Genomic DNA, 26,291 nt, shown 5'->3' on the forward strand with positions numbered 1-26,291 from the left:
AACTACTGTATACAATTTCAAACAAGTGAAACAAGTGAATGGAGAACCCCTTCTTTTTTGTGGCAGCCCCTCAAATACTGAATTATTGCTATCATGTCAGTCCTAATTCTCTTTAGTGTATTAGGGTTACTGTGAGGAAACTGAAGAAAATAGGTAGTTTTTGAACCTGGGGGGTGAGGCTTGTTTTCTTGGCTGGCTAATACAGAGCAACATTAAGAACTGGCATCTGAGATTTTATTTTTCTATTTGGGATGTATTTTTAACCAGAAGAGAAAATATTTCCTGCTTTTTTATTGATGTATAAGCCATACAGGGAATCTGCCTGCTTGAAGAGTAGGGACTAAATCCTTTACAGGGGTATAGATAAATAAGCATGGTAGACAAAATGGAAACTGATCACGTATTAACGTATTACTGTGCTATATATTTGATGTTACTGAAAAGGCTGAGAAGTGTTACTGTAGATCTCTACTGAGTGATTTTAACAGATGATGCTTCTCCATGGAGATCACCCAAGATGTCCTGGATCTGGAAAGAAACTGTAACGTCTGGAGCAAGTCTTGACTTATAAAAATGCTGTTTTTATATTTTATTATCCAGCACTTTTATTATCCAGAAGAAAGAAATTGAGCCCAATTCAAGGGCTTGATTCATTATCACTTTCCACTTTCTACTCCATGGATCATGTCGAGTGGTATACTGTAGATGCAGGGAGCCTAAGGCAGAAAATCACCTGGAGGAAAGTAATGGCAAACCATTTTCACATTACTGCTACCAAGAAACTACACGAATGTTTCCATACAATCACTAGGAGTTACATTCAATGCAAGCGAGCCTATGCTATTGCATTATACAGTGGGTTAATTGCTCATTCCTTAACTATCAGTTATGTAGCCAACATCCATGCATGCAGAAATGGGAGTTAACAGAAAACAAGGAAATTTGCAGAAATATCAAAAGTGCCCCTTTAGCCACGGTGGTGTAGTGGTTAGAGTGCAGTACTGCAAGCTACTTCTGCTGACTGCCAGCTGCCTGCAATTTGGCAGTTCGAATCTCACCACGCTCCAGGTTGACTCAGCCTTCCATGGTGGATAATATGAGGACTCAGATTGTTGGGGGCAATATGCTAACTCTGTAAATCACTTAGAGAGGGCTGTAAAGCACTGTAAAGTGGTATACATTGCTATTTAGAAAATTAAAAATTCCTTCTAAACTCCTTCTAAAAACAGCCTAGGGTTTGCATATGGTCTGTGAATCAAGTAATGCTGATCCACTGGAGAGGGAGAAAGAAAAATCATAGTGGAGAATGGAACGGAGCTTCTTTGAAAAAGACATAAGATGGAAAAAGGACATAACTGTCACCAGGATCCAATCTGGATCAGTCACCAGGACCAGAAGTTTAGTCTTCCAATTTTTAGGACTCATACTGGAGCCCATCCTTAGGGAACTGTCACCGAATGTGAGAGACTATTATAACTGTGACCTTTATAAGTCCCTTTATGGCATTTGATTATCTGCTAACACAGTAACTGAAAGTAGAGGAAGGTTAGGTAAGTAAGCAATTTGACCCAACAGGCATTCATTAATTATTTTCATGCTTGGGCAACCATATTATAACTCCAAACACAATCTGGATAAAAATATATAAAACAGGGTATGGCGCTATAGATATGGAGAGGCATCCAGACAAACAGGAGTACAGATCACCTGTTCCACTGACTATGCGAAGTTGGAATGAGTAGAGGACAAAGTTGACAAAACATGAATTCAGAAAGATTGCACACCAACATTCTGTACCCAATTTCACACCCTGGAAAGGTTCAGTATAGAAACACTTGTCAGTTTGGCAACACCGTAAGTCACTCAACACTCAGATGGCTCAAGAAAAGGATGGTGAAGGAGAGTAAAAAAAAATCTGGATTGAGAAAGTAAGTTGCCAACATCTGTTTTACAAAAGAAAATTAGTCTAATCAGAGTTGAAGAGGTGCATCATCAGAATTTGGAGAGGGAGGGCACTTCCCTAGAATGCTGGTACAGGGCTACAGAATTGAAACACCTGCTGTTTATCAAGGGAGACCTAAGCAAGATTGACACTGCAGAATAACAATAATTCAGAGATATCACTCTAGGTACGATAACACTTTTATTCTCCCTCCTGAAATGTACTTTAGCATGCTTATTTCTCAGCATGAACAGCTGCTGTGTAGCTTTAGATAGATTTTGGAATCACTGCAGTGTTGAATTGTTGCAGGGGGAACTAGTGCTGAAGCTATACTTTTAAAGTGCTTAATCTCTAAAAGAAGTGAGACCAAGTCTCAGATCTGTTTAGTAATAATACTCTTTGATCTGGAAGCCTTTCTCTCTATCCCTGATATCTGGATATGTTGTATAATATGGTCTTTTCCAACTTTTGGTACTTTCCAAAAGATAAAAGGTCACATTCCAAAAATCGGCTGACCTGAAATTTTCTCATCCACAGATATGTGTTATATGGGGGTATTGAACATCATAATTCAATCCATTTGGAGAACCTGTATTGTAGAAATATGTCCTAGAATTTTTTTCAGTTCTGCTATATAGTTTTTATATATTTTACGAGCAGGCTGAACAACTGCAAGGCAAAATCTGTCTTTACAGTTGATTAAACCTACCTGCAGCAATGACCTTTGTATAACACAGACAAATCTTCTCTGTAGGGATGGCTAATACTTTTTCACCTGCAGGACAACGTGCTACATTGCATTACTTATGCAGCCCATGATATGTTCTCTAACTGTTTTCTTGTAATATTTCTCCCTCTTTAATATGTTCCTTCAAACTATTTGTAATCTTTCATGTTGAGTGTAATTTCCCTGTAAGTTGTAGAATATGTTTTAGAATTTTCCCCATAACTTCCCTTTGATGCAGGTAGAGCAAAAATAATGAGCAGTCAACAAAATCATGGATTTTTTTTCCCAAAACAAGATCATAGTTCTACAAATATACAAGTGTGCATCTTTGACTAACAACACTTCCTTGTTCCCTCCCTCCCTGGAAATATGATCTAGATTTGTCATTTCTGTGTGTGAGTAAAAAAACAACCTGATGTATGCTATTTATTTACACAAAAATTACAATAGCTTTAGCTGCTAATGACAGGTGATACTCTCAAATTAAAATAGCTTCCAGTTCTTCCTACTTTCCCACCTGTCAGATGCAAGCAAACAGAACAGCTTTGAGGCTTAAGTCAAACCTTTATTGTTAATTCATCACTTCACAAGAATCTTGCCAGATTTCCTGCTATCCCCTGGGAAAGCCTGATATAGACCTCAGGGTTTGATCTCATATGTTTCCTCTCACTTATGGAGTCCAAGCTGGACTATTCTTTAACTCTTAACTTCCTCTATCTTCCTTTCAGCCATAGATTCCACCATACCAGCTAATAGAACATTATACATTGCCATGTGACACTGTATCATATTTTAATCTGAACATGGTATTATGTACAATTGGATTTGACAAGAATACAGATGCAATGGTTTTGCAGAAGCAGAAAGCAAGCCTCAGCAAATATCCTTTCTTTACATGATTTTACCTGGGAATAGGAGTCTATGGCTTATCCTTATGACCAATTAACTATAGCATAAAGACCTGTTGCTAAAGGACATACCTCATGAGGTCATTTTTGTTTCATTCTCAGCTGCTGTAAGGCAAAACTTCATCTTTAGCTGTTCGAGGTTTCAAGTAGCCATTACGCCTTTTCCTGACATAAGTTTGCTGTATGAAAATCACTTATGATTTTGGTGATGGGGGAGAGAGAGAGAGAGAGGGAGAGAGAGAGGAAGAGGGAGAGGGAGGGAGGGAGGGGGAGGAGGGATATATATATATATATAATCTATCTTAAGTTTTCGCGGGTACTTACATGTATGGTATTCAGCTTTGTTCGGGTATTTTCCCACGTCATTATAGTTGTGCTTTTAAAGTTGTAGCAACGTTTCGGCAGAATCTCATCTGCCATCATCAGGCTTCTGTATTGTGTTTGTCTGTGAGTCAGACTTTTACAGTTGTTTCAGTTTTAAATTTGGGGCTAGCCTACTGCTGTGCCAGAATGTTTTTTTCTTCATCCTGATTGGTTGGGAATCTTGGTCTGTGTTTATTGGTCTTGGAGTTTGCTGTGTTCTGCTTGATTGGTGTTTCTAAGATCTTCTGTCTGTTTTGTGGCTTTTTTTGTGTCTTGATTGGCTGGCAACATTGTGTTCCTGTATTGGAGGCTTTTAGTGCAGCTTGGCTCTGAGTAAATGGACGGCTATCATTTGTTAGGAAGCTAGGTGTCAGCCTCAAGATCTCTTCCATAATAAATATATTCTGTATTCTAACTGTTGCTTCTCTGCTGCTATACTAATCTATTCCTTTCGGCTGCCATAGCAACGGTGGGAGGGGGGAATTTGGAGGGGAAGAGAGCTGGAGGTTGTTTTTCATTCCTTTGCTGGGTTAGCAAGGGAGGGGGGATTCTTTTCTTTAACTTTCCATTTCTTGGCTAGCTTCTATCTCCTTTTGCGCAACTGCGAACTTTTATCAAAGTATGTCAAGGTCAAGTGACAGAAGTCTCATCACCACCTGGAGATGGCCACACGATCGTATTCAGAACTTTTAATTGGAAGAATCATTTGGACTTTGGGGGGTGGGATCATTTCCTTTCCTTTGTATATGTGATCTGCCCGCCAATTCTTCAGATTCGAAATTAAATCTGAAGCTTTCATTTTATTTTCCAGTAAAAGGATAACTTTGCTCTAATCCATGGAGTCTGAGTATTTCTTTCTTGGGATGTAAAGGGAGCACAGACTGACACTAGGTTTCATCTGGGTGCCTGGTTGGGGTGTGTTTGAGCTGGAGGTATCAGGGGGGATCTGTTTGTGCCCAGGTGTTCACCTGGCTAGTGATGTGGAGATTTTTTTGTTTGTGAGTGCAGGCTTCCAAATAATTGACAAACAAAAAAATCTCCACACCACTAGCCAGGCAAACACCTGGGCACAAACAGATCCCCCCTGATACCTCCAGCTCAAACACACCCCAACCAGGCACCCAGATGAAACCTAGCTTCCTAACAAATGATAGCCATCCATTTACTAGGAGCCAAGCTGCACTAAAAGCCTCCAATACAGGAACACAATGTTGCCAGCCAATCAAGACACAAAAAAGCCACAAAACAGACAGAAGATCTTAGAAACACCAATCAAGCAGAACACAGCAAACTCCAAGACCAATAAACACAGACCAAGACTCCCAACCAATCAGGATGAAGAAAAAACCATTCTGGCACAGCAGTAGGCTAGCCCCAAATTTAAAACTGAAACAACTGTAAAAGTCTGACTAACAGACAAACACAATATAGAAGCCTGATGATGGCAGATGAGATTCTGCCGAAACGTTGCTACAACTTTAAAAGCACAACTATAATGATGTAGGAAAATACCTGAACAAAGCTGAATACCATATCTATCTATCTATCTATCTATCTATCTATCTATCTATCTATCTATCTATCTATTTATCTATCTATCTAGGCATTGCCCTATAAGGGTATTTTGGCTTGAGTTGTGAGAGAAACTGAACACCTGGCTTCCAGTAGAATGATACCTGACTGCACATTCCAAAATGCCTGTGATATTTGGGCTCCTTTTATTCACAGGCTTTCTGCTTTTTGGGAAAAAGCATTAAGCTTTTTTTTGTTGCTAAACTATGACATAATGAGCCTTTAGAAATAAAAAAGCACAAGTGACATTTCTTTGAGTATATCCAATTGGGCATTATTAGACCCTAAGTGAAATTAATCAGAATTCAGTCTGTTTTCTCTTTTATCCAGAGAATAGGTACTCCTTATAATGCTTTCATTATACCAGTGACCTGCCACTTAGAATATTTCTGAACATGAGTCTACTAATCCAAAATGATTTAGTGGTAGGTGAACCAAGTGGGGGAACTATGTAAGTGGGTTGAAAGAGGAGTGTGAAGTCCTTGTCTATTGGGGCAACTGATCCAAGAACTGGAGTAAGCCTCCACTGATGGCCTCCCATGTGTGTTGAGACTATAATAACAGCCAATTTGGTCTAGTGGGTAAGATACCAGGTAGAAAGCAGGAGACCATGAGTTCAAGTCCTCCTTATCCATGAAAGCCATCTGGATGATTTTAGGCCAGTCACACTCTCTTAGTTTAATCCATCTCACAGAGTTGTTGTTATGGGAAAATAGGAGGAGGAAAGTGTGTTAGATAGGTTTCCATCTTGAGTTATTTGTAAAATAATAAGGGCAGGATATAAAGAAATAATACATATAAGTTGCTTTGGATTGCTTTACAACCTCGACTTACAACAGTTCATTTAGTGACTGTTCAAAGTTACAACGGCAGTGAAAAAAGTGACTTATGACCATTTTTCACACTTATGACCATTGCAGCATCCGTATGAACATATGACCAGAATTCAGATGCTTGGCAACTGTTTTGTATTTGTGACAGTTGCAATATCCAGGGATCATTTGTGACCTTCTGACCAGCAAAGTCAATGGGGAAGCCAGATCATTTAACAACCATGTTACTAACTTAATAACTGCAATGATTCACAACAACTGTGGCAAAAAGGTTGTAAAATGGGGAAAAACTCACTTCACAAATATTTCACTTAACGATATAAATTTTGGGCTCAGTTGTGGTCATAAGTCGAGGACTACCTGTAATTCTTTATGTACAGAAACAAAATCCTAATGATATTATTATAGGATAGAACTGGGATATGTGGAGGAGAACAGACTGGATTTTTTTCATTGAGCTTTTACCTTTTCTTATCCACCATGGGCAATGGGATATTGTTGCTTTTCTGCTTCACCTTGACATTCTCAAGAAGAATGTTCCTTTTTAATGTGTTTTATCTGATAATATTGTCAACCAACAGCTATGCATAGCAGTATGGTTGACTTTCCTCTAAACAGTTCTATGGTGGACTGTAAATATTTAATGGAAATGAGGGAAGAGGAAACTTTATGGGGTTAATTTTTTATGGGGTTAAATGGGTTAATTTGTCTCTTACTTCCTAAGAACAGCTACATATTGTGGCTGAAGGGAATGGAATACAGAAATAGACTGCTTTTTAACCCGATTTCTACTTAGTCAGTTTTCAGACCTGATAGAAAAGAAGATAACTTTTTTTTTTTTTTGAAAGGAAGTGGATTGTAACGCTTCTTATAAGATCTATATATTTGGACAAGCATTTAGCTTTTCAAGTACTGAAAAAGAACTCTTTGTACCAATTCTGAGTCATTGCTCTTTTAAAGAATTTAATATTACCTGAGCATCTGAGTAGGCTCGCAATGGATTAAGTATCATCAAGATTACACTGTCAGTTGATTGGGAGGAACAGGCAGTTTTACTCTAGCCCCTCAGACAGAAGTCAATTCTGATAGCTTCAGATCTTTCAATTCAAAAGGAATATACACCATCTGTGCATGCACTAAGAATACAAATATTATTGGTGTCTTCTCTTAAACAGATTTTCCTCCTTCCTTCCTCCTTTCCTCCCTCCCACGTGAGAAGAGATTTCTCATTCCCAAATTCCCAGCAGTTCAATTCCTCATACCCTGAAAAACTGATAGCAACATACAGAAGTCTCTTCTTTTTCATGTGCTTTTTCCAGAATTGCTCACAACTTGATCTTGAGGAATGAAGATGCCTCCCCACTGTAGCTTTAAATGCAATGCATACAGGGGTGGGATTCAAAGTTTTTAACAACCGGTTCTGTGGCCGTGGCTTAGTTGGTAGGCGTGGCTTGGTGGTCATGTTATTGGCTGGGCATGGCCAACTCAATATCACTCACATTGAGGCACACATCTCCTCACCTGGCCTCTCATAACCGTGGGGATGCTGCAACAGTCGTAAGTGTGAAAAATGGTCATAAGTCACTTTTTTCAGTGCCATTGTAACTTTGAATGGTCACTCTACACAAGCAAAGTACCAGCAAAGGAAGAAAAAAAAACTCCAGCGAACTTCCTGAGACAGGAAGTCTAATCCTGCCAAGAATGTAATAAGGGTTAACGGAGAGGCAGTTTCTGTAAGCACCACCAGAATGTTTCCTTCCTGCCTTCCTTACAGGATTAGGCCAGTAATTTCTTCTAACAACCGTTCTCTGAACTGCTTAGAAGGTTAACAACCGGTTCTAGCAAATAGGTATGAACTGGTAGAATCCCACCCCTGAATACATAGCAATTCCCAGTGATTTTTACATGGTAAACTTTTTAGTGTAGGAACCTAACATTTGCTGATGCTTCACAGGAGAATACCACAGCTACCAACAATGCTGCATAAATAAATACTGCTCTTAACATGGGCAGATATTGGTTTATTACTTCCAAAAAGTAAAGACTCTTAAATATAATGGAATGGATTGATGTTCTTGTGCAACATGTATTGTAACTGGATCCACTTTGCGCAGATTCAATTTAGCCATTTCTTTTACTGAAATGCCAGTTTAAATGTGATGTATGCCTGCCACAAGAGGTCAGTGTATGCTTTTTTTTTTTTTTGTAAAAATGCACATTGTTACCAATCATACAATAATGTAGGTGAAAGAGATTACAAAGTCTGTATTTATAGCATTTCATGCCTTTTACAGTGATTTTTGCTGTGGATCTTTGCTTAAATGCTGCTTTGTAAGGTGGATAAGTTAATCAAATATTTAGCAATGGGGAACAGTTCAAGAATTGATCAGTTCAGTTGTTAACTCATGCACATCTGGGAAGTGTGCTATTTTAAACATGTTTAATTCTCCATGCTTATGTCAGGCATACATTGGACCATGTTTTCCAAAATCACTCTGTGCTTTGTAGTTTCTTTTCACTCATAGGTAATTGTTTTGATTAGAGCTCTTTTCCCTCCTCTTTCTTCTCACTTGATCATATTGCTTCAAGAAATAGTAACGTCTGTCTGGATTGATCCTTGGATGAGAACCTAGGGAGGACATCGGAAAGAAGCAGAAATAGGACTAGAGGTCCCATTGGCTCATCACTGCAATTTGGACTGCATTTCCAATCATAAATAATTATGGCTGGAAGTCAAGGCTACCCACAGGACTGGCCCCAATTTTACAATATTTTTTGCAGCTGTTTTTAAGTGACTCGTCACAGTTGTTAAGTGAATCCATGGTTGTTAAGCAAATGCCATGGTTGTAGGTATAAACTCTTTCTTTTGAATGTCTCCCCCCCCTGGAAATCAGCAAAAAAACATGGCAAATAGTGGTCATGTGACCGTAGAATGCTGCAACCAGTTTTAAAGGAAAGCCGATTTCCAAGCACCCGTGTGTACGTATGTGTGTGTGGTATGACATTTTAGACAGCCTTTATGGCTTTAGGCCATAAAGCACCTGTTCTTGGCCTGTAATAATTTTGAATGGTTATTAAGCAACTGGTCATAAATTGAGGACTACCTGTACTTCCCGTGACTTCTTGCAACTCTGCTTTCTGATCCATAACCCCTGAGTCCTCAATGGCATGACCATTGCCAAGCAATAGAATGAAGGATTGAATGGGACAGGAGCAAGAGATTAAGGATTGGGTGCTCTTGGTGAATGAGCTCTCTTGGGAATCTGGGGGAAGATGGCTGCTAGGAACTTGTGGCATGGGGCCAGGTTGTCTGAGGAACTTCCTCTCTTCGATCACATCAGCTCTCCCCCATTATTTCTGGCAGAGAAAATATGATGTGGATACCATCTGCCAGAGGTAGATCCCGGATGGGTTGGACTTCTCTGCTGTGGCACCTATCCTATCTCTCCCCTAATATTAGGTTAATTTCATCTCCTTTAGATGTTTTGAAAGTCCCTCAAGGTCTCGTTATGTCACCAGCCTGGTTTCTCATGAAACATGTTTAGATTGCTCCACTCTTAAATATACTCATTCTTTCTCTGCCTGAGGTTTGTATATGTTTTAATTAAATTTTTTTTAAACATATATATTAAATGCTGTTCTATATCTATGTCATTCTTTAATTATTATGTGCTGTCAGAATCACTTCTCCTGAGATGGACAGTTATGTAAATGTGATAAATAAACAAATTTTGTAAAGTAGGGTTAGAGGCAGATCTTCTTATACAAGCAACATTACTTATCTATATAACTCCCTTATCATCTCATGTTAAAAATGGATGATGATGCATTTATCCAATGGGCCAATTATAGGAGAAGAGACATATTAGTTTGTGGTTGCCAAAATTTAGGAGGAGTCTGATAGCAACTTTTGCAATTAACAGGTTTTGTGAAGTGAGCTATCCATTGGTGAAAGGAGATGGAGCTCAGAAATGATTGTTTAATTAATAAAATATATTAGTTAGCAAATATGCTACCATATTCCTCTTGATGAATGAGTGACTATCCATTTAGACCCATGGCATCCATGGGCCTTCTCTAACAATCCATCTCTCTCTCCCCCACCCTCTCTTTCTTTCCCATGTGGCTGGAGAAAAGGGGAAAGAATTCAATGTCAACCAGAGTCTTTAATTTTCCCATTACAGAATTCCATGTTTTCCACTTAAGATAAAAACAAAATTCCTTAGAATTTACAGTCATGGTCAATTAGCAAGGGATCATTGAATCAGAAAGTTTATGCAAAATGTAGCTTACATGTATAATATATAATAATATGTATTATACAATGTATAAGAAAGAGAGGGAATAGCCCCACCAGCTTTTAAAGTTCCCCTCACTTGGAAAAATTCAGACCAGGGATGGCATTGATTGGGCTCATGGATGACCTCTGGTGGGAATGCAATAGAAGCAGTACATCTGTCTTGGCTCTTCTTGACCTCTCAGTGGCATTTGATACCATTGATCATGGTATCATTTTGTGCCGGCTCTGGAAACTGGGTGTGGGTGGCACTGTATTGTGCTGATTCTTCTCCTTCCTCTGGGGCTGGTTCCAGTCAGTGTTAATAGAGAAAGAGATCTAGTCCAAGGCCCCTACTTTGTGGGGTGCCTCAGGGCTCTGTTCTCTCTTCTATTTAATATTTACATAAGGCCGCTGGGTGAGGTAATCTGTAGGTGAGATATCATCAACATACAGATGACACCCAGCTTTATATCTCTACCCAGGCCTCTTGAGTGATGTTATGGATGTCCTATTTCAGTCTGCGGAGACTGTCGGAGATTGGATCGGGAAAACAGGCTCCAATTCAACCATAGCAAAAGAGTGACTGTGGGTATTTGGACTCCCCCTCAAGAAAAGGTTCTATTATCTCTGGTTCTGGGTGGGGTTACACTGTCCCAAACAGACCCAGTGTGCAATGTGGGGGGAGTCCTCCTGAACTTGTGGCTCTTGCTCAAAGAGCAGGTGACAGCCACATTTAGGAGGGTTTTTGCTCACTTTGGCGTGCCAGTTGTGCACATACCTGCTAACGGTAACTTATGCCCTTGTAATTGTTGTGGTTCACCAGCAGCCTGTGCAGACGGCAGTGGAATCGGACAGTGGGGAAGAACGGGGACCAGTCTGCAAGTCTGGGGAGGACTCAGATGAAGGTCCTGCGTCCAATGCAGAGATTGGGCCAGGACCATCTGGGAATGGGGAGCAGCCTCCGGAGCCTCCGTCTGGCAGCAGCAAGGCAGAGGAACAAGGGGAGCCTGTTCCCAGTGCATGTGTGAGCAGAGTTGCTAGAAGGCAAGAGCAGCTAAGACAAAAGGGGCGACTCGGGAGGAAGGCTTGTAGGTGATTGCCCCTCCCCTAAGATACAAAGGAAGTACAAAAGTAGAGAAACCTTTGCAGGAAGCGAAGTTGTTCACTCTGTTCGGCTTAAACCTTGAAGCTCTGCGTGGACTTTGTACTTCAGCTGGGTTTTTACAGTTAAGTTGGCACTTTAGTTGTTGGCAGCAATTCAAAGGAGATAAAGGTGGGTGCTTATGTCGGGAGACTGTTTGAGACTCATTATAGACTGGGAATGAACATAATTCCCAGCGCTGAAATAAAACAAGAGTTGTTTGGACTAAGCGCGTGCTTAATTACAGCCTCAGGAAGCCTTGGTCAGAACAGTAACCTCAAGACTACTGTAATATGTTCTACACCAGGCTGCTCTTGAAGACCATTCAAAAATTCCAACTGGAGTGTGGCTGCACGAGTAGCAAATAGTACCAGATATATGGCACATGTAACACTATTCCTGTGTGAGCCGCACTGATTACTGGTGTGTACAATTCAAGATACAATTGAAGGTGCTGGTGTGGACTTATAGAGCCCTACGTGGCTTGGGATTAAGGTATCTGAGGAAGTGCCTTTTTTCAAGAGTCTCTACTCATCAAACTAAGTCAAGCAGAAGTCTGTCTTTTTCTTCACTGGCCCCTGCAATATGGAACATCTTCCTTTCAGAGATTAGAATGGGTTCAACCCTATTAATCTTGTGTAAGGTCTTAAAACCCTGGTTATGTTCCTGGGGTGCCATATGTACCAATGGCCCCCTTTTCTGCCCATATTACTAACTGAACAAATATTTTGCTCTTGTGTATGTCAAATTGGATGTTTTAAATGGTTTTTACCGGTTTTACTGTTTCATTGCTTTAAATGATTTTTAAAATTTTAAATTGTAATATATTTTCTGAATTATAAACTTCCCAGGTTAATTGACTGAGATGGATAGCCAGAGAAATGGAACAAATAAAGTGTATGGCTTACCAGTTTATGTAAAAGAAATATAGTGCATAAAAATGGAAGCTCTGATAATTCATAAAAAACATTACTTTTTAATATGTACCTTTTGTGTATTTTATTAAATTAACTGAACATATTACCAATGAAGTATTATTAAAATAATACTTTGGATTGCAAGAAAACCCAAGAATGGCCAAACCATCCGTTGTACTGATACTTTTATGGCAAATGGATGTAGGTCAATTTTTCTATTAAAGACAAAAACACATTGAATTAGCACAGAAGAGATGAAAATGAGTGTTTAATATTGTCTCATCCTTTTTTAGAATAGAGGACACAATTCATCTGGTACCGGAACTATGTACCTGGACAACAAAGATGATGGTGCAATTACCAGAAACATAGATATGGAACTGGACTCCCACCACATGGATGTGCTTGGAGATGGAGCAACAGAGCCAATTTCTTACAATGTCAGCAAACTGAAGCTGTTGAAAGAGATCATGATTGGTCAGGGACCATCACATCAACCTTATCCAAATATTGTACAAGAGCCAGACCAGTGTATTACTTTGGGGAAAGATTTCAATCCTCTCTCTATGCAACAGAGGTAAGAATCCCAAGAGGGAATGCAATATATCCTTTTCCTTCTGAAGCATTTGTTCATTGGCTCAGGAATCCATATATGTTTTATTTAACATCTTCCTACAATTAATAGAGACTGTGGGAAAAAAAAGCTTAGCTGAGGAACCATAACAGACAATTGCTGCAAAGGGATAGACTCTCAGCAGGTTTCAGAACTAACACATGCTTTTATAGCAGCTCTGTGAGCAATTTTTTGTGCCTCTATTTTCAAGGATCTTTTTGTCTTCCTTGCTTTTGTACTTAAACAAAACATGCATAGGACACACAAAAAACTCTTTATGCAAATAAAATTATGCCAAAATTGATAAGTCAAAAGTTTACAGGACCCAGTTCTGTAATTATGGGTGATTGCTCAGGTGATTAAATTAAGGCATGAAGCTGCAGTTATGATACTGCAGAATGGTGTTTATTATACATTTCATTTACTGGGTGATGAGTGTGCAAAAAAATTTTTTGATGCCACCAAGTGGGACACACAAACACCAAAAATATTCCAAAAGCCAATTTGCTTTTGCTTTTTTTTAAATCTTTACCGGGTTTTGTTTCTGGTGTACCAGATTGTTTTTATTCTGATCTTGTACCGCTGTATAATTATATTGGTCTCAGGTGTATACAGGAACTTTTGAAAGATTTCTTGATAATTGATTCTCCTAGAAGTTTCAGAAAGTGGCAGCAGAAAAGACCACTTTTGACTGTTGTGTCTTCACATATTTTGCTAAGTTTAACTCCCAACAACTCTTCCTTACATGACTAACAGTGAATGATTCTGGAAGTTGAGCAATATTAATATAAGTTCATTTCTAGGACATTCAGTACATAATATTTCTTTTCTGCCATTTTATCTTAACAAACAGGTGTGGGCTAAGGCTCCCCCAAATCCCATGAGTTCTGTTACTGAGTAAAAGATTGAAACATGTAAATTTTTAGTCCATGCAATCTTTGCCGACTATTTCATACTGTCTCAATGTTGCATTAAGCCAAAAGCGTGATATAGTATGATATGTCCATTAGTATAGTATAGTATGATAGTATATTAATGCAGAACCTTAAAACCACATAGGAAAAACATGCAGTTTTTACAATAATTGTAGAATTAATGCTGTGCTTTTTTATAGGGCTATTTTATTAGCTATCATTTTTGTTGCACATCATTTTCACTACTTTTTCTGTTGTTCGGTACTTAGCTGAGAAGAAGTGCATTATAGAAATACAGTGAAATTTATCTTCAGTGTAGAAGAAAGACGTAGACCTTCTGTAGTGAGGTCTTGATTTATTATGGCACTAATAGGGCAGAGAACCATCTCCGCTGGTTTCTTAACACCATATGATGGAAGGGATAAGTTACTCTCTATAGGACAAATGAGATATTGTAAACAAAGGGGGAATCCTGATTTACATTAGGCCACTGCAGGCACAAACTAGCATGATAAGTATGTTTCCAGACAGATAGTCTCTACTTGGTTCCTGAGTGATGTCTCAGTTACGACTTCAGTTCCTGAATCCTATGAATGTCACATACCTGCTGATATAAAACAATCTTCCTTGCTTTACATCACAGAGTCAGATTAAATCACACCAGACAAATAGTCTGATATGTGCATCTTTTATTCAGTGCATGATATACTCACTGGATTTACTCATACATGATTTGGCCTTTGCTACTAGATTGCAAGGCTTGAAAGGAGTAGAATGATGCAATAAATTCATTTGTCTGATGACAGAGTTAAATCCAGTATTAAACAGAGTGTGCTTCTTCAGATACTAGTTTCACCCCTTTCATTCAGTAATCAATAAACAATTTATGTAGTATCTTTCTGTAACAAGAAAAACAGGAATGAAGCTTATGCTTAGGAAGCCTCTAAGATAATATCCTGTGGGGAGATACTTCACCTGCAACTTCCATAGCATCAATAACTCTTGTTATAGTTGCTATGGGGATGCGTTTGTTTTCTGTTATATTTTCCATTTTCCTTATTGATTGTTTAAAATTTAAAGACAGTACTCACAAAGATCAAGAAAAACACAATTTTTACTAATAAACTTATATATATGTTGGCAAAGTACAGTTTCATAAGCCTGAACTAAGAGAACAAACTGTTCATTCCTGATCTGTTTGTTGTGACAGACATAAATGATGCAAACTGTTTTTAATGGAGAAATGCTTTCACTCATTCAAAGCGACTGTCACTGAGGATCACTTTTCCCAACCTCTGTGGGCTACCTTCTAACATGCATGAGGCTGAGGATTCTGGGAACTATAACTGTGACTTTTTAAAGAATAGATTGGACAGATATTTGTCTGAAATGGTATACAGTTTCCTGCTTGAGCAGTGGATTGGACTAGAAGTCCTCTAAGGCAGGGATAAGGTACCTTCCAACTCTGTTATTCTGAGGGAACAAATTGGAAAATGCTGATGTAGAAAGATGAATGTAAAATAACTTATTTAGATAATCTTATGCCCAATCTAATTGATACAATGCCCACAATTACTACATATCATGATTTTGGTTAAAAATAGTCTGGAGTATGTAGGGGTAACATTTCTCCTAAGATATCTGGAGAACATTGACTTGAGGATGAAGGTTCACTCTCTGAGCTTGTGGTTGGTTTCTGAACACTTCATTACCAGGCTAGGTAACATCTTTAATGGAGTTTAGGGTATGTCAGTGTTTTTCTGTTTATGAGGGCTTCAGGTGTAAACGTGTCAATGAGGGTCTTGTGATGGGGAAGTTACATCAAGTGATGTTATTGGGAGGTGAAGTGCTAGTTGGGAGTGGGGTTGAGACCAGGGCTGTCTCTGGCTGGCTGTGTGGTTGATTTAGATTTTGAGGAGTTTGTAGGCTGGTTGTAGATCAATGTGTCTATTGATGGAATTGCTTGTGGAGTGCCAGGCTTTGATGAACTCACAAGCATGGCGGGTGGTAGTGTATGATGAACATTGTCTTGGACAACACATATTTGGAGACTTAGAGCATACCTGTATTTAGCAATGTAAGCTGCTCCTAACCTGTGTTCATGCCAGCTCAACTCTAAGCTTGTAAGCTAGTTTAAGAAAATCCTGTGAACTGAAAAATCTTGGAAGTAGTTTGCAAGGTTTTCAGTCTAGCTACCACATTCTGCTTTTGGATAATTCACCTGCTGATGTGTTTTCTCACTTTTTTGTTCAATGAAAACAACTGCCAATTTCCTTGCTGTTGGTGAGTATTCCTGTAGACATATAAAACATACTTTTATGCACACCCACCCACATGGTTACAGTGTTAAATTAACTTTATATTCACAGGTAGTATGGTAGTTAAGATCTTTGCTTTACTGGATAATTTAATTTTGAATGCTCCAGATTCAAATGTTTATTTAAAAACTGAATTGCCTCATGGACAAATACATATTTAGAAAAATATATTGTCACACGTATCAATATTTTGCTCTATCCTAATTTTTTATGTTTACTATAGGAATTTTCACTTTTTTCATATTTTTTCATGTTTTTTTATTTTACACAGTTTAAATATTTAATTTTCTTCATTTTATTTTTATAAATATAATACATTAAGTCTCTATTCTAAACTATAATTTTATTGTATAATATTACTATTGTTAAATGATTAAATTGGTACTTAGTTTTAATACAATATGATTATTGTAAAATGCTAGTTGCAATGTTTTTTGAAGTTTAAATACTAAAAATAAAACAAAAAGATCTTTGTTTAAAGGTCCAGAGAACCCTGCTGATTGAAAACTTGCCCTGAAACTAGTTTACATTTTTTTTTCTGGAGTAGGTACCATTTTCCCCTCTGTTTTTTGTTTAAACAAATCTAGAATTTTACCATTTTACCATTTCTCCACTTATCTGAACCAAAAGGATTTCTCATATCAATTTCCAGATAGCAAATCCTTATGTGGTAAGGGTAAAAATCCTTTATTAATGAAACCTATTGGTTTGGCTGAAGGCATAGTCTTTCCTCTGAAAAGACTAAACTGTAGTGCCCTGATTCAGATGGAGAGGAGGATTCAAGGCAACATAAAGTGGAAAAGAGTTATCTGGAAGTGGAGCAGCAAAAAGAAAAAGGACCTTGCTACCCAGTCTTGGTGATGAATCAAGAGTTAAGTGTAGCTTTGATCTTACTGAATGAGATCAACCCATTTGTCACATTGATCATTTCTGGAACATTAAACGATGATAATGTCAAAAGATGGATAATCTGGATACTATCATTGCAACTGCCATTCATGCACTTATCCATTCACTAGCATTTTGAGAATAGGTAATTTCTCGTACTGGCCTTTTTCATAACAATTGGATGCATTTAAAAAGAGGTTTGCAAAATGTAGTAGGAATCAGGTTTCTGTTTGTTCAAAAGGATTGAAAGCCATAATTGAACAAAGAAGTTGAAGGAAGGAAGGAAGGAAGGAAGGAAGGAAGGAAGGACAGAAGAATAACAATAGCTCACATTGTTTTACTTTTTAAAGAATAATGTCATATACTGCTGTAAAAAATGTTTGCGTATGTGATTGGGCATTGAGGAAGAGAACCTCATGGTATTATTGCCGAGAGCTTTTGTGACTCAGTTCTGCAAACAGGTTCAATAAATAAATAAACAAAAGGAAGCAAAGAATGACGCTAGAATAGTTTTTGAAAGCATCATGCAACTTTTTATTGTTATTTCCAATATATCTTTGTCCATTACCATCAACCCACTCTCAATCCATATGAGGCTTCTTGTTCCTTCAGAAGACCTTGTACTTTTGTCTTTCATGTGCCATAGAGTTGTTTGGAAGATGCCATTATTAGCAGATTGAAATGTACCTATCACATATTCTTCTAGTATGAGTAAGAGCCACTACTCTAACTACCAAATATGATTGTTTTATGGTTGTGGAATACTGAGATAAATTATAGAGTTTGACTGATACTAAGCCACCTTATGTGTAAACTGTCTAGAAATAGCTGTCTCAATCAGTTTCAGTCTGAATACTCAGATTACGTAAGTAAATATTCCAGAAATCCACTTCCCCCCATTTTCATATATAAGGAAAACTGTTACTGTTATGTTTATACAATATGCTTTATATAGTTCAGAACCCCTAAAACAAAATGTCACCTTAAATTAGTATATTCTTTCCAAGTTCTGAAGATGAGCACTCTACCCACTGTTAATAGTGTATATATATATTTAATTTTTTTAAATAATTTTGCTTCCCATTTTCTGCATCTTCACTAGCAGATAGAGAAGTTAATGTTTCTTAGCATATAGGTAGCAACAGTACCTCATGCAATCATAATGCTAACATGATACGAGCATCAATCCTCTTTAGGATTTTATTGACAACTGTTTCGTTATGTAACATTCAGAATAAATATTATGAACTTGATTTTAATTATCATGAAGATTGATAATAGAACCAGTAAAACCAAAATTGTGAGGGAGGGAAGGAAGTAAAATTGGAAAAATAGATTTTTCTTTACTTGTTACTTGTATTGTGATTAGTTTTATGATAGTATATTTCATTTCATGTTACTCAGGATATATAGATGTGATCAGAAGGACTGTATTTTATGGATTTTCTCAATCTCTCTTAAAATGGAAGCTTTAAATACTAGCTGAGGGTATTGCTTTGCAATATAGAAAATGCATTAGTGTTTGTTTCCTACAAGTGCTGCATTATTTTTATTACAAGCAGTACACTGTTGATCTAAAAATAGTTGGGTTAAAAGCTTGCTGATGTTTGACCAAATAAGCTGTGCTAATTAAAAAGATTTATTTACTGTTCATATGCTTTGCCTGGAATCAATAAAAAAAGGATGCATTTTTTTGTTTTTTAAAATTATTAGGTTTTGTTCATTTTCATTGCACTGAGGAATGCAACAGCTGTGCCCCAAATCTGATTAAATACAAATGGTGAGAGGGGAACGGGACAAAAATAGTAAATCCTGAAAGAAGCAGGGATGGGATTCTACAGGTTCTCACTTATTTGCTAGAACTGGTTGTTAACTTTCTAAGCAGTTCGGAGAACCAGTTGTTGGAAGAAATCTCCTTTTGTTTTTTTCCACCCTTCTTGCATTCTTGGCAGTATGCTTAGACTTACTGTCTCCAAAGGAGGTTTTTTTCTTTGCTGGTAAAGGGGAAGGGTTGTTTTAAGCTTTTTACACTGCTGTTGGGAGGAAATACTCCCCTGTTGGAGTTAGCACTTTGAAGAAATAATTGAATAATGAAGCAGAGCTGCCAGAAAGAAGCTTGTAATGACAAGGAACCAAGATGAAGGACATTCAGCAAGGCTTCTTGGCTAGCTAGAAAGATTGACATTCGAACGTGAATTTACATACCCTTTTTGAGTTTTGGTCTAAAACTGGTGACCATTCAAAGTTACAATGGCACTGAAAAAAGTGACTTATGACCATTTTTCACACTTACGACCATTGCAGCATCCCCACTGCCATTAGAGGCCAGGCAAGGAGAAGCGCCCCTTGATGTGAGTGATGTCGAGTTGGCCATGCCCACCCAGTCACATGACCAACAAGCCACACCCACCAACCAAGCCACGCCCTCAGAACCGGTTGCTAAAAAAGTTGAATCCCACCCCTGGAAAGAAGGTTATTTCAACTCTATTCAAGTTACACAGAGAGGATTATACTCCAGATTTACTGGATTTTTTCTATTTAGTCTGAAAACCAAGCATTTCAGCATTCACAAAGCAAAAATGTAGGAAAAATTCACACACTGTATGGATCAAGAATGAGTCTTTTACACATGTAGAGTGGTGCTTAAAAGTTGTAAAAATTTAATATTTCTGCGTAAATATGAGCTAACTGATCTATTCTTTGCATGAATCCTAAAACTAGATTAACTACATTAATTAAACAAATGAGTCAAAATATGCGTTCATTTAATGAGGAAATGATCCGAAAGTACATATTTAATATATTCTGATTTATTTTGTCAACTAACTTATAACAATTTATGGATGGGAAATCAGGCAAAATCATTAGGATTTCATGGGCATGGTGGACCCTAGCTTGTTGGGTTTCCCTTGCTTTTACTTCCTTCAGTATGAAATGATATTCCTTATAACAGAGATGGGTTACTTGTGCTCCGAAGTCTTTTTTAATGTACCCAATAGCCTTTTGTTCTTTCGTACATTAGATCTTCTGGGTGCTTTAAGGTGAACTGGTGGAAGGACATGCATTTGTATGTAGGGTCAATCACAAGGTCAAGAGGAACAGTGGTGTAACATTCTTTGAAAGATGTTACAGGGCATTCAAGATGAAAAGAGAAACATAGAAAATCCATCAGTGTGGCAAAGTCCAGTTGTCGCATTGGAGAACAGAATCTTGTGGGTGTAAAAAAAAATTGGGAACAGAAAACCTCCTTGTTTTTGCTGTCACATTTTATAACACTGAATGCTTGCTTGGCTAACTTCCCTATTATTCTATAAATAAACTCCACACACTGGGGACCAATATCGTATTGAATCTATTTGGTGTTTAGTCTCCTTTCTAGCTGACTTCTTTAGCTGACTATTCAGGGGTTTTCAGATATTAATTAGATTTGTGTCACTGATGCTGGAGACATGACATTAAAGCAGTCACCTGTGATTTAGATTAACATCTTGTGATTCTTCTGTGCATATTGTTGCTGGCATCAAATTATTCCAGAAACACTATGTCTCACATTCAACTTTTAAATTTTCCTTTAAAGTTTTGCAAAGTAATTGCATATTTATGTATTTCAGCATACTCCAATATCTAGTAAGGCATTCCTCATAAATCTGGGCTGCTGGCCCACATCAGTTCAGCTATGCAACATTTAACTCACCAAACCTTCTGCAAGGAATGAATGATGCTTGCCATGCACTTTTTGCTGACCCAAAGCAGAACACAATACACAGGGGAGCTTTTTCTGTATGTGCATTGTGATGACAGAATTGCTAGGCACTAAACATGGTGCAAAAAAGACAGCGTAGTCCTTATCTGTTCTATTTAAAATTGAGCACAAAGCATAGAATGCAGAATAAGTAGGAGATGTTAGAAAGGTCAGTGCTTTTCACAATCTAGAGCATCACAGTAGAGGCCTTTGCTAATGCCTCATATATTTTTAGAAATATGCTAATTCTCTGCAGTCATGCAGATTTACACAGAAATAAAGCTCAGAGATCAGATGGGTATTTGTTGATATGCTCCATTTTAGAGAAGATTCACTACACTTAGACTCCAGACAGCTAGATAGAAATCAGTTTGCAGGTTCCATTAATTTCACATAGAATGCCCAGTCACTGATCAATTTTGCAATGCCAGCTTCATTTTCTTTTCTAAGCCTGTGCCTTTCCCTAAAAGAAGATCGGTCAATATTTTGGGTTTATCTATTGTATGAACCCAGGCTTTGTGGTTCATAAAGTATGATTAGAAGCTGCATGAAGTCTAAACCCAGCCAGTTTTGCTTATTTAAGAAATGGTGTCTAAATAAAATAATGAAGTGACACAAGGGGGCGTGCATAAGCGCACCAACGTGCCTACCGTCCCTGTCCTATTGTTTCTCTTATTCTTTTATTTTTCTTATATGTACCCATTTCATGTATTCACAACTATGTATACATTTATACTTATTATCTTGTAAACAATTGGCAAATCAAATAAATAAATAAATAAATAAATAAATAAAAGGTATGAAGGCCCAGCAAAGACATAGCCTGGCCAAACACCATTTAACTCCAGCAAAGTTTCCATATTGTCTACTGTCAGTTCATACATTGGTTTCAATTCCAGGGCTGCTTGAAGAATTTAGGATGGCTCAAAAAGATTTGAAAATATTGCCTTGATTGTTTTCTTTTCACTAGTTCAGCTGTCCTTGAATCCATCATAATTCCATGCTACAGCTTGCAGTAGGAAAGTGGTTCTCAATTTGTGGTCTGCTGACCCTTGGGGTCTGTGAAGACTTGAAGAAATATTATGATTTAACTCTTAAGTCTTGGGGTCCATAGCCATGGTAAATGGCTACACAAAGTACAGTATTTAAAGGGGGCCTATGGTGAAGAAAAGGTTGAGAACCACTACAATAGGATATTTTATGCAATTTAATCAAGTAAGTTACTCTTCATGATTCTGGATAAATGGTCCATATCAGTTCAATTACACAAACTTTGTCCCATCAGCCTTCCATAAGTAGTGAATGATCTTGTCAATCTTTCCCTTCAGCAAGTTTAAATTTACTGCAATGCTTGTGCATCCATCTCCTAGGAATATTTGTGAACATGATTAAACTTCTGTTTAAATCCTTGAACTAATTTATTGAATTAGTCTTTTAAAAGAAAACATAACTTGAGGAATGGGCTGGGCATCAAGCTTGCTTTTGATTCAAACTCACCTAGTTGACACCTGACGAGTAAGGAATATTGGGTTAATTTATTAAGGCTTAAAATAATTGATTTATAATTAGGTGATTTTGTATAATCAGTTGTATTTAAATGCTTTCTTAGGAGCAAGCCATATCTGCCAATATTTTGTGCAACTGGAGAATAAAAGCAACTAACTCATTATTAAGAGAGAGGGAATAGATACTAATAATCTAATCTAGCATTTTTTTTCTGTTGCCTAGTGTGATTATATTGAAGAGTGTTATGAAAGAGAAACATTTTTCCCATTCTCTATCTCCCCTTCATTCCAAAGGATGGATGTACACAGAAGACCCCTAACCTGTAGGACAGGGGTGTCAAACTCACGTCGCCACTGTGTCATCATGTGATGTATTTTTCCCCCTTTGCTAAACTGACTGTGAGCATGGCCAGTGCTTGAGGCATCTGGCCATGGATCGCAAGTTTGACACCCCTGCTGTCGGAGAAGGACTGGCAGAAGGAGAAGTGAAAAGAGGAATGAGTTTAGTTATTTTGAGCCTCAAGCAAACTTAGTCCAATCCCTCGAATATTGTTGACCCTTATCTGGTTCTAACCAAGTGTTTACCATAAATTGAGAAGATTCCTGTGCTTTTTCACACCTGACATAACCACACCTTCCCTACCTGTTGTCTTCCAGATGTGTTGGATTCATGTAATCCTTGGTTGAGATGGGATACTTGCTAGTTCTGAGCATTCCTAAAGCAAAACTTCTAGTTTTCTAATGCCTTGTGAATTGCATTTTGGTGGCCAATAGCCATGGAGAAGAACATTTCTGTCATAATAGTTATACCCACCTATAAATATTGGAAAATTGTCTAAATTTTCTCCTGAGTCAGAAATGGCAGAAGGCATAAGAACTGGCTTTGAAGAAGAGGAGGAAGAACTGCTACCAAAGCAATAGTCAGATAATAGAGATTTGAGAAATTTTTCACTTATTTGAGACAAGGTCTTAGAGGGGTGCCTCCCTAAGTCACATGGAGATAAAATGAGAGGGTGGGAAGCACATTCTAATGTGTTTGCCAGATTCTGTTTCTATACCTATTAATAATTAAAGGTTAGGGGAATGGCATCCAAGCATCATTGATTCCCATGAGACATTGCTCCCACCTCAAGAATACACTGAGCAGATGTCCCAGCATGGCTGCCTGGTTCCCATAACAAAATGAACAGAAGTGATTGGTGGACATAATAGACTGTGAATGACCCATAGGGAAAGAGGGGATTAACTATGCTTGCTTTTGCACAGAAAGCCCAGAGTTGGTTTTGCTTCTTCTATGCCAATGTGTTTTATTCAGTAAAGTTTATATTCTTGGTAAAATAATGTCCCAGGAGTTTCTTTTTTCTGGATTCGCCAATTGGACAGTTGACATCTGAACTATGTGGCATTGGTTTCTTAGTTAGGTCTGCCTGCCTTGTGGGCTTAATAGGAATAGGAATTTCTGGATTATTCTCAGGTTTTTTACCCTTATGTTAATATTGAAACTCTTGATATCAGGGAATGAAAGGATGCAGGTGTTTCTAAACAGGCCAGGGAAAAGGGATCTGCTGTCAGATTGTTTTAAATGAATCTTCTTATTCATTTTCAGGGAAGTAAGCAGTTTTGAAACTTGTATAATTGGAGGAATACTGCAGCTGCCACAGCATGAATTCTAGATTTCTCCATTACTTCACAGGCATAGGAGGCTGTACAACAGGGGTGTCAAACTTGTGTTATCACATTGTCATCATGTGATGTATCACAACTTTTTCCCCCTTCACTAAATTGGGGTGGGTGTGGCCAGCGCATAACGCATCTGGCCCGTGGGCCAGGAGTTTGATACCCCTGCTCTTCAAGGTGTAAAAGATGGAGAGCAAAGCATAAACCTATTTCTGACAAATCCTAAGCTCACTCGGAATCAATTGTCATAGAGCTTACTCAAGTGCACAAATTTCTAATCAAAACATACTCATTGCTGCAGATAATGAAAATGATCATAATTTACTCAACTTGTGTGCTGCCTAATTCACAATGACTCTGGCAAATCAACTATAAAATAAATTACAATAAAACCAATAAAACATAAAAGATGAAAATGAAGTTAAGGTCTTACTCTCTTTACAAAGGCCTGGGTGAAGCAAACACAGTACATAAATTGATAGAGGTGAATATCTGTAATTCAGGGTTGAAATGAGGCCTCCTTGGTGTTCTCTAAGTTGGTTGCTTTTTTTGCAGACATTTCATTACCCAAACTAGGTAACATCATCAGTGTTAGCAGGGAGTTGGGTTTGCTCTCATTTTATATTCTAGAGGCTTGCCCTGTCAGTATTGGTGAGAGTGGTCTTGGTAGCCTTTGGCTGGGCTATTTACTGTTAGCTTGTTTGGCAGTCCCTTGATCAAGGTATGGTTTGCTTCTTGGTTGTAAAGCTAATGTAAATCTTAGTATTAATCTCTGCTCATCTGGATGTTGATTGCTGGTAGGGAGGTGTTTTATTCCTTTTTTGGCTTGTTGATTGCCACTTTTGAATGATATGTAGAAGTTGTTTATGTCTGTGTGTGCCTGTTAGTGGCTGATTTGTCAGAGTGCCAGGCTTCTAGGAATTCTGTAATTTTTTTGCACTTGGCTTGGTCTAGGATAGTCACAGTTTGACAGTTCATAAATAATCTTCCTTCATTGGTTCTTTACTTCAGTTGTTGTTTGACTGGTTTACTGATTTACATCTTGTGCTATTTACCTAATTCATGATTGAATTAGGTAATTCATCACTGATTGATTCTTCAGCCGTGATAGACTACTGGGTGATTTCTACTTCCTGTTTGCAATTTCTCCAATCAGTCTCAGATGGGAGGGACATTTTATTTTCTAAGGCTGGAATTCTCTCTTTGATCTCAGAGAAGAAATCATATATACATGATTCCACTAATCCCAGGATACTTCCTGGATGCCATAAGATTGCAGTTTATAATGTTGTTTCTTGTATTTTTTTACATTTGAGACTGAGTTGCTGTAAATTATAAAAGGAAGAAAAGGAAATATACTGGAAAATAAAGAGAAAGATAATATTAATGCTGTCATGATTTCTAAACTGATAAAATTGAAGGACTTCTCCAGGCAATCATCAGGAGTCAACGCTGACTTGAAGGTACAACAATAAATAAATAAACAAAAAGGTTTATTATTATTATCAATAATAAATAATAATAATAATAATAATAATAATAATAATAATAATAAATAAATCAAGCCATGCAGCACTGGTGAAGACATCATACATGTCAATGTCTTTTCTGGCCTTTAAGGAATGTAAAGAATGTTTGTCCTCTCCTGTTATAGAGGCTTTGCGGTCAAAAAAACATGTCAAATTCTCTTTTCATTAATTTAATCATGGCTGATTGATTGCAAGCAGTCTTTGAACATACCTGTCTATTGTCTATTGTTATGGACCCCTATTTGGATGATCAGCTGTTGTAAAGTATAACTATCTTTTGTGATGGTGCAAAAGCCAGACTATAGGATAGGTTTAAAACTAAATTAAGAATATTCATCTGGTACAGCTGTGTGAAAAAGTTCTGCACACTTTATGGTTTATAGTCTATGCTTTATGACATTTTTTGGATAGGCCATTGATTTT

The 26,291-nt window shown here is 37.7% G+C and overlaps 1 protein-coding gene across 3 annotated transcripts in view; it reads left to right on the forward strand.

The window, feature by feature from the left end:
• Nucleotides 1-26,291, forward strand: part of OCA2 (OCA2 melanosomal transmembrane protein) — a 193,017-nt gene that overhangs the window by 18,367 nt on the left and 148,359 nt on the right. The window contains exons 2-3 of one of the 3 annotated variants that reach the window (XM_087967115.1): nucleotides 9,826-9,932; nucleotides 12,976-13,259. In XM_087967115.1, coding sequence (XP_087823241.1) covers nucleotides 13,009-13,259 — 251 coding nt within the window. In that variant the 5' untranslated portion in view covers nucleotides 9,826-9,932; nucleotides 12,976-13,008. The remainder of the gene's footprint in view (nucleotides 1-9,825; nucleotides 9,933-12,975; nucleotides 13,260-26,291) is intronic. The other 2 variants (XM_087967114.1, XM_087967116.1) reach the window with 2 other exon arrangements.

The sequence above is a fragment of the Notechis scutatus genome, chromosome 5 (genome assembly GCF_049901735.1).
Source record: "Notechis scutatus isolate UNSWTSFEM ecotype Mainland chromosome 5, rNotScu1.2, whole genome shotgun sequence".
NCBI classification, from domain to species: Eukaryota; Metazoa; Chordata; class Lepidosauria; order Squamata; family Elapidae; genus Notechis; species Notechis scutatus.